The following is a 14,781-nucleotide window of genomic DNA, read 5'->3' as shown; positions in this document are numbered from 1 at the left end:
CCAACATCTCAAAGGTGTTATTTAGAGTAAATGCTAAGAAGCTTGCAGTCACTTCAGATACATTAGCTAAGAACTTTTTTTCCCCTACTCTCCAAAGTCCAAAGCAGGTGTTTTAGGATATTCTACTCCGAGTCACCCAGACTATCTATGAGAGACCACCTGGGGATCTCCAGATTGGATATTTTTAGAAAGGACCCTATGGGCTGGAAGGTGGCACAGTGGTAGAGTGCTTGCCTTGCGTGCTTGAGACCCTGGGTTTGATTCCTCAGCACCACGTAAGCAGAAAAAGCTGGAAGTGGTGCTATGGCTCAAGTGGTAGAGTGTTAGCCTTGAGCTGAAGACCTGAGGGACAGCACCCAGGCCCAGAGTTCAGGCCCCATGACCAAACAAGAAAAAAAGAAAAAACCCTAGGGAGGCTAAAAGAAATTACAAACCAGTGTCCCAAGAGAAAGCTGCTCAGTCTTCTTGTAGTCTTAGGGAGATGAACGTGGAATGCCAGGAAGAAATATTTTAGTGAGACCCTGTTTCTTTGGGCATTTGAGTCCCTTCCCAGGAAAAGACTCTTGATTTCCTGTCCCTCCCCCACACCAAAAGAGAAAGAAAGAAAGAAAGCCCACAACCCCCCTCCAGCCACAGCACACAGGTGTTTATAACCGTTTTCCTTTATTGTGTTTAGGCATCCCCCCACCCTGTAAGCTCCTAGAGGGCAGAAGATGCTCAATGAAATTGAGAGGACACAAATGATGAACTCAGCCGGTCCCACCGGTCACCGAGCCTGATCTCAACACGTCTGGGGTTGAGCCTCTTCTTGTCCTGGGACTGGGTTGGCCCAGGTCCCTGAGTTGGCTCCATCCACCTGGAGGAGGCTCCGCCCAGCCCTCACTGCCACCGCTCATTGGCCTCCAGATATTGGTGCATCAAGTCACTGACATCTGAACTTTCCACTTTCACCCAGCCATCTTCCTTCATATGGTACACTGTGGGGGATGAGCAAAAAACAAACAAACAAACAAAAAACAGAGTCAGCTGGGCACTGGTGGATATGTCTGTAATCCTAGCTACTCAGGAGGCTGAGATCTGAAGATTGCAATTCAAAGCCAGCCTGTGAAGGAAAGTCTGTGAGACTCTTATCTTCAGTTAACTACCAAAAAGCTGTAAGTGGGGGTGTGGCTCAAATCATAGAGTGCCAACCAGTTTTGAGTGAAAAAGCCACATGAGACCACAAGGCCTGAAGTTCAAGCCTCAGGACTAGTCCCCCAAATAAAATAAAACAGAGCATCTGGCCACCTTCTCCACCGCCATCTTATGCTGATAGAAGCAACTGCACGTGCTCGCATGCACGCACACACACACACACACACACACACACACACATCCCAACTCATTACTACAATGACTTTAGATGTCCTCCTGACTCTGAAAAGTTCCTCCCTGCCACTCAGCCTCCACAGAATCTCCTTGTCTGAATGCTCCCTCCCTTCTCCCAGGCCTGGTGGTGGGAGCTTTGGTCTCTTACTATTGACAATGCCTCCAGAATAGCTGTCTCGGTGGGTGGCATGAACAATAGCCCTTCGTCCAAGGTCATAGGCCTCTTCAGGAGTCATATCCGGCCGATAGCCACTGTCCAAGACCCCATAGGCATAAGTGTTCCCACTACCAGTGGAAAACATACGTCCTGAGAGCCGAGTCCCATCTTCATCCACATAATAGAGTCCTGGACCCTAGAAAGGTTAGAAGACCTTAGAAGGTTAGAAGACCCTAGAAGAAAGGTTCTGAGTTGGAAAGAGATGTGTTGGTAGCATCGAGATTCAAGTGTGAGCCCTAAAACGCAGAGAGAGAAATGACCAGAGGAAAACTATACTTGAAGTCATCTACTTCAACCAAAGGGATGCGCTTAGCACCCACATCTGGATCAAGAAGTAGCCAGTGGATACACTGGAACAAAGTCCCACAGCTCTGTTATGCACCGTATCTTGTAGGGATGGAGTGGGAAGGGGAGATGGGAAGAGATCTTTCATCCACACTTGGACAGGCATGCGGAGTGGGGAGAACCCACCTTCTTATCCCAGCCACAGATCATGCTGCCCATGGAGAGACCCATGCCCCGGTATTGGCACATCATATTGGAGAGCAATTTGGAAGCCGCTGACACCGAGATGCGTTCGCCATTTCGCAGGTAGTACAGCCTGGGGGAAGGGGGGGGAGACAGGAGGAGGGAGAAATTGGATGTTGCAGGAGACACACTGGGAAGGAATTATTTGGGTAGGGCCTAAGAACAGGGAAAGACTCGGGGTTTCAAGTAGCTAAACCACCCAGAGAAAACCCAGTAAAGAATCCTGTCCACCAGGGCTGATAGTGCCCATGCTTTATAATGGAAAAATGATTTCACTCCTAGGCAGGAGCCAAGACTGAGATTTGGAAAAAGGTTTCTGATCCTCTAAAGGCTATTCTGTTAAATGCCTTGGTAACACTAAGATACAAGGGGCAAAGGAGAGGAGCCGTGACTAGGACAATCCAAGCAACAACTCCGAGTCTGAAAAATGAGAAAAGTGACCTGGCTTACCTGCATTCCTTGGCCAACAGGCGCTCCCAGTACTGACAGTCGGCCGCACAGCCAGACATGGTGCCAAGCAAGTAAGGGTTAATCTCTATCACCTTGTTCACCCGCAAGGTGGCTGCAAGAAGAGGGGTTTTGTTGTTGTTGTTGTGAGTACTGGGACTTGAACTCAGGCCCTGAGCTCTGCCCCTTAGCTTTTTTTTTTTTTAACTATACCACTTGACTCACACCTCCACTTCTGGCTTTTGGGTAATCAATTGAAAACAAGCATCTTGTGGGCTTTCCTACCTTAGCTGGCTTTGAACTGTGATCCTCAGAACTCAGCTTCATGAGTAGCTAGGATGACAGGCGTGAGCCACCAGTTCAAGAAGAAAGGGCCCCATGGTTCCCCCCATGTGCTCTTGCTTGGGCTTTGGTGTAGATGTTGTGCCTCTGCTGAGAGGAGGGCCTAGCGCCCCAGATTCTGCCTCCTGGTACACACACACTCACCAATGTAACTCCCAGCCGAGGCCCGGGAGTCCACCGCTACAATCACTCCATGCTGGAACTTGAAGGCCAGTGTGGTTGTCCCATGAGCCATTGCGATCTGAACATGGCTTTCTCCATCCCCACTCAGAGACTTCAAGAATGCGGTGGGCTAAGGAAAGAGAAGAGAAGGAAGGGACAGTGAAGGCTCCTGGAGCACCTGCTCCAGGAGCAGGTTTTTAAAGGGTTTTAAAGAGTATGCAGAGCCGGGCGCTGGTGGCTCACGCCTGTAATCCTAGCTACTCAGGAGGCTGAGATCTGAGGATCGCGGTTCAAAGCCAGCCCAGGCAGAAGAGACCGTTGAGACTCCTATCTCCAATAAACCACCAGAAAACCAGAAGTGGCACTGTAGCTCAAGTGGTAGAGCGTTCACCTTGAGCTGAAGAGCTGAGGGACAGCACCCAGACCCAGAGTTCAAGCCCCACAACCGACCAAAAAAAAAAAAAAAAAGAGTATGCAGATGCCCAGATTTTCTACCCATTAACAAATGGAACAGTTAATCATCAATACTAAATTAATTAATAATTAATCATCTCCAGAAGGAAATGGTTTGAGAAAAGGAAAGGAAAATGCACCTGCACCAACCGTTTCCATTCCCCCCCCCCACAACAGAAATGGACGTCTTGCTGGCCTCCAGTGGCCTAGTTACTCAGTAGGCTGAGAGGTGAAAATTGAGTTTTGAACCTACCCTGGGTAAGGAAAGTCTGTACGATTTTTTTTAAAATCTCCAATTAAGCAGCATAAAGCTGGAAGTGGAGCTGTGGCTCAAGTAGTAGAGCACCAGCCTTGAGCAAAGAAGCTAATGGATACACAGGGCCCAGGCAGCACCCAAGCCCTGAGTTCAGCCCCAGAACCAGAAGGGAAAAAAAGGACGTGGAAGAGGAGGAAGAAGAAAGAAAGGGGGGGGGGGTGAGAGAAAGGGAGAAAAAGTCTTAAGGATCATTTTAAGAGTTTTTCCGATCCATAATTCCTTTTAATTCTCACAAAACATGTTTTACGAATATATCCTCCCTCATCCTGCAGAAGAGAACAAGAGAGCCAGGCAGCGACTCTTGCTCTAGGACAGGCAATTGCTGGGGCAGGTTCATAGCTCTTCCAAGACACCGTGTAGCTCCTGCGCCCCCTGACAGATACCCCATGGGGATAAAAGCACCCACCCTCACCTCGGACTCTGCCCAAGTCTGTACTGCCTCTCAGCCCCCTCCCCCCCCCCCCCCGCCAGCCCCACGTGTCTCCTCCCCAGGCGGTTCCCCTACTGAAGGAGAGCCCCCCTCTGCCACCACGGTTCCCCACTTGGGCAGGGCAGCCGGGCTGCCTCCCTCCCTCCGCCCTCCGCCGGCCGGCGCCCCTCACCTGCGTTCCCCGGGGGAGGGCGAGCTCGGGAGCGCGCACTGAGAAGCTGTAGTGTCCCAGGTCCGAGCGATGCCTGCTTTCCGCCCCCTGCCCTCGGGGGGCTCCGCACACGTCCAGCAGGGCCATGACCGCTCAGCGCACACCCCCGGGATCCGTGGGCTCTCCGAGCAGGAAGTGAAAGCGAAAGCCCGGCACCGAGGGGAGGGAACCAGGGCGTCTTCCATGTCCCCGGCCCTTTCCGAGAAGAGGCCCCGGGGGCGGGGGGGGGGGGAGGGGGAGTGCCATCTTGGGGACAATGTGGGGGGGCGGTGCCATCCTGGGGATAATGAGGCTTGGGGGGGTGCCATCCTGGGACGATGAGGCGGGGTGCCATCCTGGGGACGGTGCGTGGTGGGTAGGTGATGGATCGTCCAGGGAGCGCGCCAGCGCCTTCCAGGAAGACAAGGCGACAGGGGGTCGCATCACCCGAACCAGAAAGGCTGCAGGAGGCAGGACGCAGCTCCAGGCAGCCCTGCGTGCTGGGGACAGGGGCGGTGTCCCACGGGCATCGTTCCTATATAAAAATGGTCCATGGAGGCTGCGTCTTAAGGGACAGGTTTTGGGGCAACTGGAAAAGAATAAACCCCAAGTGTGGAGAAAGGAGCCAAGGACAGGATAGCATCTCAGAATCTTCCCGTGCGGGCCTCGGTAGGGACCCGATGGTCCCGCAGTCACCCCGACCCGCAGCCAGCCGGGAGAACGTGCCCTGGCGCTGCGCTCCTCCACCAGGTCTCCGGCTGGGCTGAACGACCGCGCGGCTAAGTCCCGCCCCTCTTTGCAACCTGTGTTGGCCTCTTCTGCTCAGCAACTGTTTGCGTCACACATCCTTGCTCCTCCCCCAATGGCAGAGATTGGCCAGATAATCCTACCTACTTCCCTAAGGTTGTGGGTTTTGTATGGTGTTTTTATTTTGGGGGGGGGGGGGGTGTTTTGGGGTTGGTTTGTTTTTCGCAGGGATGGGGGGAGTAGGGGGGTGGCGGGTGCCCACAGCGAGGGAGTCGTGTGAGCCCTTCAGAAAAGATCTGAGCAAGCAAGATGGAGAAGTGTGCCTGGCTGTTGGCCTGTCTACCTTCCATCTTCCACTGCAAGGTCCCTGCGCAGCTGTTGGTGCCCTGAAGAGGAACATAGTCTGAATCTTTCACCACGAAACAAAGCGAGCCCTTTGGGAGTGTCAGAGACAGGGACACCACAGAACAAAACACTATTTTTATTATAAATATCAAGAACCTACAGCCTATGTAGGGGCCATATGCCAAAGGCCTTTGGTCATACTAAAAAGTAGCTGGTCTTCCCTTTCTGTATATTCTGAACATTTCATCCAAATTTTCACCGAAGCATCTACCAGTTACATAAAGGCATTTGGAATTATGCTTGTCTTTCTTGGAAGTCTGTGGTGTCAAGACGCCAGTGGGTGACTTTGGGACTGGAGATCTGAGGATCCCAATTTGATATCATTCTAGGCAAGAAAAATGCATGAAACTCTTCCAATTAACAAGCAAAAAAACCAAAACAAAACAAAAATCAAACTGGAGCTGTGACTCAAGTGATATAGCACTAACCTTGAGAGGAAAAAAAAAAATCATGGCCCTGAGATCAAGCCCAAGTACCGGCAGGAAACCAGGGGGAGCAGGAGCACTTGGAGAGGAAGTAATACTAGTGGCAAACGTTAGGCACCGTCTAAGGAGCTGCATTTGGGCAACTCCTCCTCCCCACAGCTGCCTACCCTGCAGGTCTGCTAAGACCTTCCCTCCCAAATCCATCACAAAGAGCAGAAGAAAGTGGAGGGAAAGGTAGGGTGCAAGTTCAGAAAGTCTTTCACTCTGGAGCAGCTGCAGAAGCCTCCACCATGGCCCAGTACAATCCCCTCTTCTCCATGAGCTGCTGGTGGGTGCCCTGCTCACAGATGGCACCTCCTTTCAGAAAGAGGATGTGGTCAGCCTGCTCCACCAAGCTGAGATGCTGGGTGATGAGAAGCACCGAGCGAGAGTGCCGTGTAGGGCTTGTGTACAGGAGCTGCTGGACCTGAGGAGACACACACACACACACACACACACACACACAGTTAGTGCAAATGGGATAAAATGGGTGGCACAACTGAGATAAAAATCGTAGTCCTAGCCAGGGGCTGGTAGTTCAAGCCTGTAATCCTAGCTACCCAGGAAGCTGAGATTTTAGGATTGAGGCTTAAAACTATCCTAGTCAGATAAATCTGAGAGAGACGTACTCCAATTAATCACCAAAAATGGAGGTGTGCCCAGCCTTGAGCAAAAAGCTAAGGAATAGCATTCAGGCCCTGAGTTCACACACACACACACACACACACACACACACACACACAGAGTTGTTGGAGTCTATGGTGAAGCCTATAAAAGAAGTATGAAGGGTGTTGACGTCTCTCCTCTCTACCTGTGGACTGGAAATTTTTATAGTAGAACTTTAGAAAATGTGGTTTAGTGATAAAAAGCATGCACATTCAAGTCATATAGATCTGAATTGGGCCCAGGGTGTACTACTCAACACTTGGGTCACCTTGAGTAGGTGATAGAACGTCTCTTAGTCTCCATACAGTCATCCATACAGTAAGGATAGTGATGCTCATCCCATCAGGCCTCATGATGAATAAATTGAGTTACACAGGACATGTAAAGGGCTTAGTAGCAGGTCAAACACATAGTACAACCTGGTTAAAATTATTAGGGTGGCATTTTCTTTATGTTTGGTCTGAAAAGATTCAGTATCTATAGATAGTTAATAGGAATTAAAAATTCTAATCATGTTGATATAATTTGATAAAGGAGATAAGAGGCAGTGAGGCCTATGCATTAAAAAGATGGCTCTCTTGCTGGGCATGGTAGCACACACCTGGAATCCTGGCTATTTAGGAAGTGGAGATTAGGAGAATCAACTTTCAAGGCCAACCCAAGCAAAATGTAAAGGAGGGCCTACATAGGAGGATCGTTTCCAAGGTCCTATCTGAAAGAAATAACTAAAGCAAAAAGCTAGGGTATGGTTCAGGAGGTGAAGCACCTTCCTAGCAAGCTCAAAGTACTGAGTTCAAGCCTCTGTACTGCTGAAAGAGATGGTTTTCTCACCCGTAACCGGCTATCAGCATCCAGAGCACTGGTGGCATCATCCAGGATGAGTACACAAGGCTTCCGGATCAGTGCTCGGGCCATGGCCACTGCCTGACGCTGCCCTCCCGACAGCTGGCTTCCATCCTCACCTGCCTCTGCAGAGAGAAGCACCCAGGTGAGAGCCGTATAGCTACATGTGCACACACACACTCACACACACACACACACACACACACATATCAAAGTCTGATAGATGCAACGAGAGAGGGGAATTCTGGGAAGGTTGGTCCAGCTCTTCAATGTGAAGATACAGAAGCGATGGGAGCAAGATCCTACACTTTCAAATTGATGCCCTTGGTGCAGGAAGAACTCTGGAGTAGAGTCAAGATTATTGGGTTCTCAGTAAAGCTGTCCAGAGGGGAGATGGCCAAGTACCTGTGTCGTAACCCTGAGGGAGTCTACAGATGAAATGATGGGCGCCAGACTCCAGTGCAGCCGCCATGATTTCCTCCAGAGGTGGTTTCTCGATCAGGCCATAAGCAATATTCTCTCGCACGCTTCTGCCAAACAGTTGTGGTTCTTGTCCCACAGCAGCCACCTGAGATGAAATATGATGGAGTGTCACAGAATGAAGACCTCAGGAGAATGGTGCTCTCGAGATTGAAGACTGAAAACAGAAAGTATGTCTTCTATCAACCAAACCTCCCTCTCCACCCAATGCCCTCCCCCCACACCCAATTCTCTTTCAGTGTGCTCAAGGAGAATGTTCTTCTCATTCAATACTCCTCCCCTTCTCCATGCCGCCTTCGTGCTTACTTGTCTGTGCAGGTAGCGGTGCTCATACTGGGAGATGGGCTCTCCATCCAGCAGCACCTGCCCCTGGGTGGGCTGGTACAGGTTCTGCAGCAGGGCAGCCACGGTGCTCTTCCCTGACCCATTGGGTCCCACCAGCGCTGTCACCTCCCCAGGACGCAGGGTGAACGTCAGCCCCTGGGGGGTAGAGAATCACCCAATAAGAGGTGATTAGTCCCTTTACCTTGACAGTATCATTGTGTCATTATACTGTTTCTCTTTTTTTTTTTTTTCAGAGGAAAATGGAGGCAAATGGGGAAATACAGCTATTCCTACTTCCCCTGTGCAGATTTCTGGGATGATTCCTCCCAAGGAGGAGATGGAAAGAAGATGTAGCAAAGACAAAGGCAAAATGAAGCATAACTCTACCATATACACAGGAGGCTTTCTACCAGGAAGCGTGGGAGGGGTGTCGCAAAAGGAGCCAAGCACCACTGGCTCCTGCCTGTCATCCTAGCTACTTAGAAGGCTGAGAACTGAGGATCAAGATTTGAAGCCAGGCAGGAAAGTCTGGGAGACTCATTTCCAATTAACCAACAAAAAGCCAGAAGTAGAATTGTGGCTCAAGTGGTAGAGTGCTAGCCTTGAGCACAAAAGCTCAGGGACAGTGTCCAGGCCCAGAATTCAAACCTGACTGCCAAAAGAAAAGAAGGAGGGAAGGAAGGAAAGAGGGAGAGAGGAGGGGAGGGAGGGAGGGAAGAAGGAAGAAAGGAAGGAAGGAAGGAAAGAGGGAAAGAAGAAAGGAGGTAGGGAAGGGGAGGGAGGAAGGAAGGAAGAAAGAAAGGAAGGGAGGAAGAGAAGGAGGAAGAGACGGAGAAAGAGAAGGAAAAAGAGAAAGAAGGAAGGGAAGGAAGGAAGGAAAGAAAGAAGGAAAGGAAGGAAGGAAGGATTGCAAACAGATTTCACTATGGCAATTCTTGGATGATTGGGGTTGGGGATGACTTCTAAGACAAACCATGCTATTCATTGCATTTGAAGGGTTAGGAAGGACCAGAGTTTGGTACTAAGCAGGCTAATAACTGGAAGAAACTTTAGGATGGAGATGGGTGGGATATTGGGACTGGTAGGCTGTACCTGCAGTACTGGGGCGTCCGGACAGCTTGAATAAGCAAAGGAGACATCTTGGAACTGGACAAGGCCCTGAATGTTTAAGGGGGACAACAAACCACTGGGCAGGCAGCGAGGCGTTCGGTCCAGGTACTCAAATACTTCTTCTGAGGAGCCCACAGCCTTCTGGACCTCGGGGTAGTAGTTCAGCAGTACCTGGAAATGTGATATAATAATGCGAGTCAGGTGGGGAGACCTAACCTGCTAGGCAGCATGTATAATGCAAGAGCCAAGGGCACAGGTGGTGAAGGAAGAGGTTAGAGACAACACTGCCGGGTGAAATTGCAAGGACCTTACCTCCACAGCTGTGGTGAACTGGATCTGGTAGAGAACAAATGTGACAAGGTTCCCACTGCTTAGAGCCCCTCTTGTCACCAGCTTCCCGCCGAGGTACAGAATGCCCACTTTCAGCAGCATCCCTGAGATCTGTAGAGAGACCACAGGTGAAAGGAATCATGGTAGAAAAGTCAGAAGGACACAAGGCAGCATGATTATCCCAGAGATTTAAACTCCCCCTGCCTTTTCTTCTTGTTGTTGGCTGTGAGGCTTGAACTCAGGGCCTGGGCTCTAGTGCTCTGCCACTTTGAGCCACCTCTGGTTTTCTGGTGGCTAATTGGAGATAAGAGTTTCCTGGGCTTTTCTGCCCTGGCTGACTTTCAACTTTGATCCTCAGCTCTCAGCCTCTTAAGAAGCTAGGATTACAGGCACGAGCCACCAGTGCCCAGCTACATTGTCCCTTTCTCCATAAAATCAGTAGAAGCTCAAGCCTCAGAATAAACCAATGAAACATAAGACCCACAAGGTGTAATTCACATGATATTGGAAGGCCACAGAATCTTATCTTCATCACCATCACCATTGTCACTCTGTGTAGGGAGCATTTTTCTCTTTACCAAAGGCTTTCACAAATAGGCTATTAGGTAATACCCATATTAATAGCCTCTGTAAGAGAAACTTTATCATTGCTTTTTTTTAATGAGACAACAATCTCAGAAAAGGTATTGCTGGCTCAGTTCTTTTTGACTACATTGTAGACACCCTCCACCCAGTACTAGCTTGAAGCAGACACTGACAGAAATATTATGGTTCTCTGAGCTTCCCCAGAGAGACAAAGGGAGTCTCCTAGGACTGAGAGACATAGCATCTCTCTAATACATAGCTGTGGGATCACATGTACTAACAGTGAGAGGAAAAAGCTTAGCATCTCTACAAAGGGTAAGTGGGCTAGGAACACTGAGAGTAACTGATCATCAGGTTGCTAGGAAGAAAACATGGAACTGACCATTCTCCAGTGGAGGAGAAATGGAACACAGAGTTGGGAAATGGAACAGAATTAAGGCATCTTAGGGACAAAGGAATAGGCATTCGTCTCTTGATACTCACACTGGTGGTCCAGACGTTGGCTACAAGGCCCAGGGCCTCCTTCTGGCTGAGTGTCTTCAGTTCTTCCAGTTTATTCCTAAACTTCTGGGCCTCTCCCTCCTCATTGGCAAAGCTCCGCACTGTAGGCATAGCTGATAGGGCCTCAATGGCTACTTGGCTTGCCTCTGCCAGAGCTTTCCGCTTCTGTACTTCCACTGACTGTGGAGACAAACAAAGGATGTCACCCGGAGCTAGCAAACCACAAGAAGCGCTCAAATTCAGGTTTGAAATTAAAGTCAAGAAGAGCAGGTGGACAAGAGAAAAAAAAAAGAGCTTGCTATATTACCAGTCACTAAAGAGAAGTGAGGAAGAGAAAAATGACTCCAAATTAGTTGGTGATCATATGCTTAAGGTTAGGATGTGGACTAAAGTTTGGATAGAATATAGAGATCAAACGACAGGCAATCTAAGAACATTACAGGGACTAGAAGCTCCATGGTAATGGCAACCAGTGAGGGTGGAGGAAAGTCATGCTGAAAACAATCAGAGAGGAACTGAGTCTAAATCTGGGAGACGAAGATCCATTGTGGGCGGCCCAACTCCTTTGGACATACCTTGTACAGTTCTCCCATCTTCGCAGGCAGAAGGATAAGCACAGGCAGGAAGGCCAAGGTGACCATGGTGAGGGACAGTGACCCCCAGAGCATGAACCCCAAGAGACACAGCCCTCGCACCAGGTACCACATCAGGAGACTCAGTTTCTCGCTCAGAGACTCACACACGTTGGACGTATTATCTGTTACTCGAGATGTGATGGCACCTGCCAGGATTGAGAGTTGAGTGAATGAGACAGAGTCAGAGCGATAAGATGAACCAATAAAGAGACAGGGGTCCGGGCAGGGTGTCAACATGGTGTCTTAAGGGCTTGGGGGAGGTATGGAAACCTCAGTGCCAGAAAAATGGGTTTTAGAGAAGAAAAACCTAGCCGAAACCTTCATTTTTAATTATAAAGACATTGACACACATGCACATTTTCATTTCTCAGGAGGTTTTCTGTTCCTTAAGGAATTTGTATGTCCAATGCAGGTCATAAAGCTGACATTGCAGATAGGAAAAAGTCTAGGAACAGATCTGGGAGTCTATAATAAGCACTCTGATGAACATCAAGTTGCGGGGTCCAGCTCCAAGTTTATCTCTGGCCCTATATAACTGTGCGAGTTTCAGCATCGAGGGTCTAGATCTCAGTTGCCTTCCTGTGAACAAAGAAGCTGGACTTCATAATCTCAATTGTACAGGTTTGAAATTCTGAAGTTTTTAATCTAAGGACAAATCTACTCCCATGTGTCATTAGCACAAATAAGACTTATGGGACTTAGATTTATGGGAAATTCCCAATGAAAATTCTAGGTTTCTCTGAAAGCAAAAGGGGACAATATTTTTTTTTGGGGGGGGGTCAGGTCGTGGGGTCTGAACTCAGGGCCTGGGAGCTGTCCCTCAGCTCTTCAGCTCAAGGCTAGCACTCTACCACTTGAGCCACAGCGCCACTTCTGGCTTTTTTATTTTTGCTTATGTGGTGCTGAGGAATCGAACCCAGGGCCTCATGCACGTAAGGCAAGCGCTCTACCACTGAGCCACCTTCCCAGCCCCATGGGGACAATATTTTGTTCCTGAGATAGAATAAGAAATAAGGAATTACAATGTGTGTGTGTGTGTGTGTGTGTGCGCGCACACACACACACACACACACACACACACAAAAGGAAAGAGAGATTGATACAGGTTGTAAGTAAAAGAGCCTGTATGAGCTGAGTACCAGTGTGCCTATAATCACAGCTAATCAGGTGACTAAGATCTGAGCTTCACAGTTCATGAAATGCATCTCTCCAATTACTCACTAAAATGCAAGACGTGGAGGTGTGGCTCAAGTAGTAGAGCATTAGCCTTGAATGAAAAAGCCAAGGGTCAGTGTCCAGGTCCTGAGTTGAGAGAGGGGGGGGGGAGAGAGGGAGAGAGAGGGAGAGAGAGAGAGAGAGAGAGAGAGAGAGAAGGAAAGCAATTATAAAGCTATATAATGAAAATATTTCAAATAAAACCTGTTTGGTTCTGCGCAAAAAACTCAGTCTCCTGGCGCAGGACAGCTCGAAAGACCTCTCCCTGCAAGTGGCTGTGCACATGGCCCGTGGTTCTGTTATAGATCCCATCACCCACGAACTCCAGCACCGCACTAGAAAGAGTCGGAGAGGAAGGTCAGAGTGTGCTGCGGGGGGAGGGGGGAAGAAGGTCCCAATGTCCAATCCCCTCTTTCCTAGGGCTCCCCATTCTTAGCACCCAGACCTGGCTATGGTGAGCACGGACATAAGAGTTATGTTTCGGGTGAAGGCAGAGGTGGTCTTATCCTGTTGAATCCAGTCAGTAAGGCGGCCAGTGAAGAATGGAATGGCCATCTCCCCTGGGAAGAGAGAGACACCACATCTGTCTGTCACATTGCCTGAGCAAGTCAGCTCTTGTCTGAACTGTCCCTGCCTACCCCCTCTTCCTTTGCCAATTTTCCTAGCAGGCAGTGACAGAAAGAATACACCGACTCCATGGTCTTAAACCTGTGCGGAAAGCCCGCCACAATGGGGCATGGGCAGAGATCTTGGCGTCAAAAACCCTCTCTGAAGTGGTGGTGTGGCTCAAGTGGTGGAGCACTCGCCTATGAGCTGAAGAGCTCAGGGACAGCGCCCAAGCCCGGAGTTCAAGCCCCAAGACCGATGGAAAAACAAAACAAAACACAACCGACCCTCAGTGATGGACATGATTGGTCCCAGCAGCCCGGACCAGCCTCGATCCCCGACAGCTTCCCAGTCCCGGACTCCATCCCACTCTGAAGTGGTCTCAGGATCTAGGCCAGGCTGCCGTCCTGTGCTCCGCATTTCCTCGCTGAGCCAGGCCACCACGGGCCCCTCGCTCCGTCCCCTCTGCCCCTACCCGGACCCCTTGCGCCCTTACCAAGACAGGAGAGGACCAGCAGGGCCAGGACCAACGCGACGCGGCGGATCTCTGAGCCCAGGCAGCCGAGAAGCCGGCGCGCGGCAACTCCCGGGGGCGCCCACAGACTCCCCAGCTTGTGCCACAGGGCGACCGCGGGCAGGGCGGCCGCGTAGCCCAGAAGGAAGGCGTCTGAGCGACTGCCCCAGTGCAGAGCCCGGGCGCCGCCGAGGGCTCCCCACGAGCGCAGCTCTCGGAACGAAGCAAGCCCCGGCAGCGCCAGGCCCAGCGCCGCCGCCACGGGCTGCGCGGCGACCAGCCACCCGCGGGCCGCCGAGTCTGCGCCCTCGCGGGGAGCCGTCGCCCTGAGCACCCCGTGGACCCCCAGCCACAGCGTGGCCCAGCGGCTCAGACCCACCGCCCAGATCTGGAGCAGCGGCCCCGCCGCGGGCATCAGCCGGGAGAACATCCCGGGCAGCGCGGGCCGGAGCAGCGCCCAGTCTGCGAGCAGCAGCAGCGCGGCCCCGACCCATGCGGGGAAGGGTCGGGAGACGCCGGCGCCCGCCATGGGCTCCGGCTGGACAGCGGCCTCGGGGTGCTGTCCGTGTCCAGCGAGGCCGGGATCACAAGCTCGTGGGGGGGGGGGGGTGGAAAGTCCCGGGAACCGGTGATCCCGGCGGCGCTGCTGGGAAGCGCAGCCTTTTAGGGGAAAAGGAAATTGAAAGCGGCCGCGGTAACCCGGGGCCCCTCCCTGCCTCGGTGCCCCGCCCAGAGCACGGGGCCCGCCCTGCCCCGCCCAGAGCGTGGGGCCACGGTGACCCACCCCGACTTCATGGGGGCCACCGTGATCCCCCAGAGTATGGGGCATCATGGCCCGCCCAGAATATGGGGGCAACAATGACCCACCCTGAATATGGGGCCACAGTGACCCGCCCAGAATAT

The 14,781-nt window shown here is 51.2% G+C and overlaps 2 protein-coding genes across 2 annotated transcripts; both read right to left on the bottom strand.

The window, feature by feature from the left end:
- Positions 1-646: 646 nt before the first annotated feature.
- Positions 647-4,632, bottom strand: Psmb8 (proteasome 20S subunit beta 8). Its single transcript, XM_042684332.1, has 6 exons — positions 4,436-4,632; positions 3,047-3,194; positions 2,564-2,675; positions 2,057-2,186; positions 1,517-1,721; positions 647-977 (listed from the first exon to the last, which is right to left on the bottom strand). Exons 1-6 carry the CDS (start codon positions 4,559-4,561, stop codon positions 880-882), a joined length of 819 nt encoding a protein of 272 aa, XP_042540266.1. The 5' UTR covers positions 4,562-4,632; the 3' UTR covers positions 647-879.
- A 1,033-nt stretch (positions 4,633-5,665) lies between these two features.
- On the bottom strand, positions 5,666-14,590 carry Tap1 (transporter 1, ATP binding cassette subfamily B member). Its single transcript, XM_042684328.1, has 11 exons — positions 13,861-14,590; positions 13,204-13,318; positions 12,963-13,093; positions 11,484-11,689; positions 10,891-11,088; positions 9,805-9,933; positions 9,475-9,663; positions 8,365-8,538; positions 7,984-8,146; positions 7,567-7,703; positions 5,666-6,496 (listed from the first exon to the last, which is right to left on the bottom strand). The coding sequence occupies exons 1-11, from the start codon at positions 14,405-14,407 to the stop codon at positions 6,290-6,292; spliced, it is 2,196 nt and encodes a 731-aa protein (XP_042540262.1). The 5' UTR covers positions 14,408-14,590; the 3' UTR covers positions 5,666-6,289.
- Between the last annotated feature and the right edge of the window lie 191 nt (positions 14,591-14,781).

This window comes from Dipodomys spectabilis, unplaced genomic scaffold (assembly GCF_019054845.1).
Source record: "Dipodomys spectabilis isolate Male_0828 unplaced genomic scaffold, ASM1905484v1 ptg000085l, whole genome shotgun sequence".
NCBI classification, from domain to species: domain Eukaryota; kingdom Metazoa; phylum Chordata; class Mammalia; order Rodentia; family Heteromyidae; genus Dipodomys; species Dipodomys spectabilis.
The sequence above is the reverse complement of the archived record's forward strand: the minus strand, read 5'-3'. Positions and strand labels throughout refer to the sequence as shown.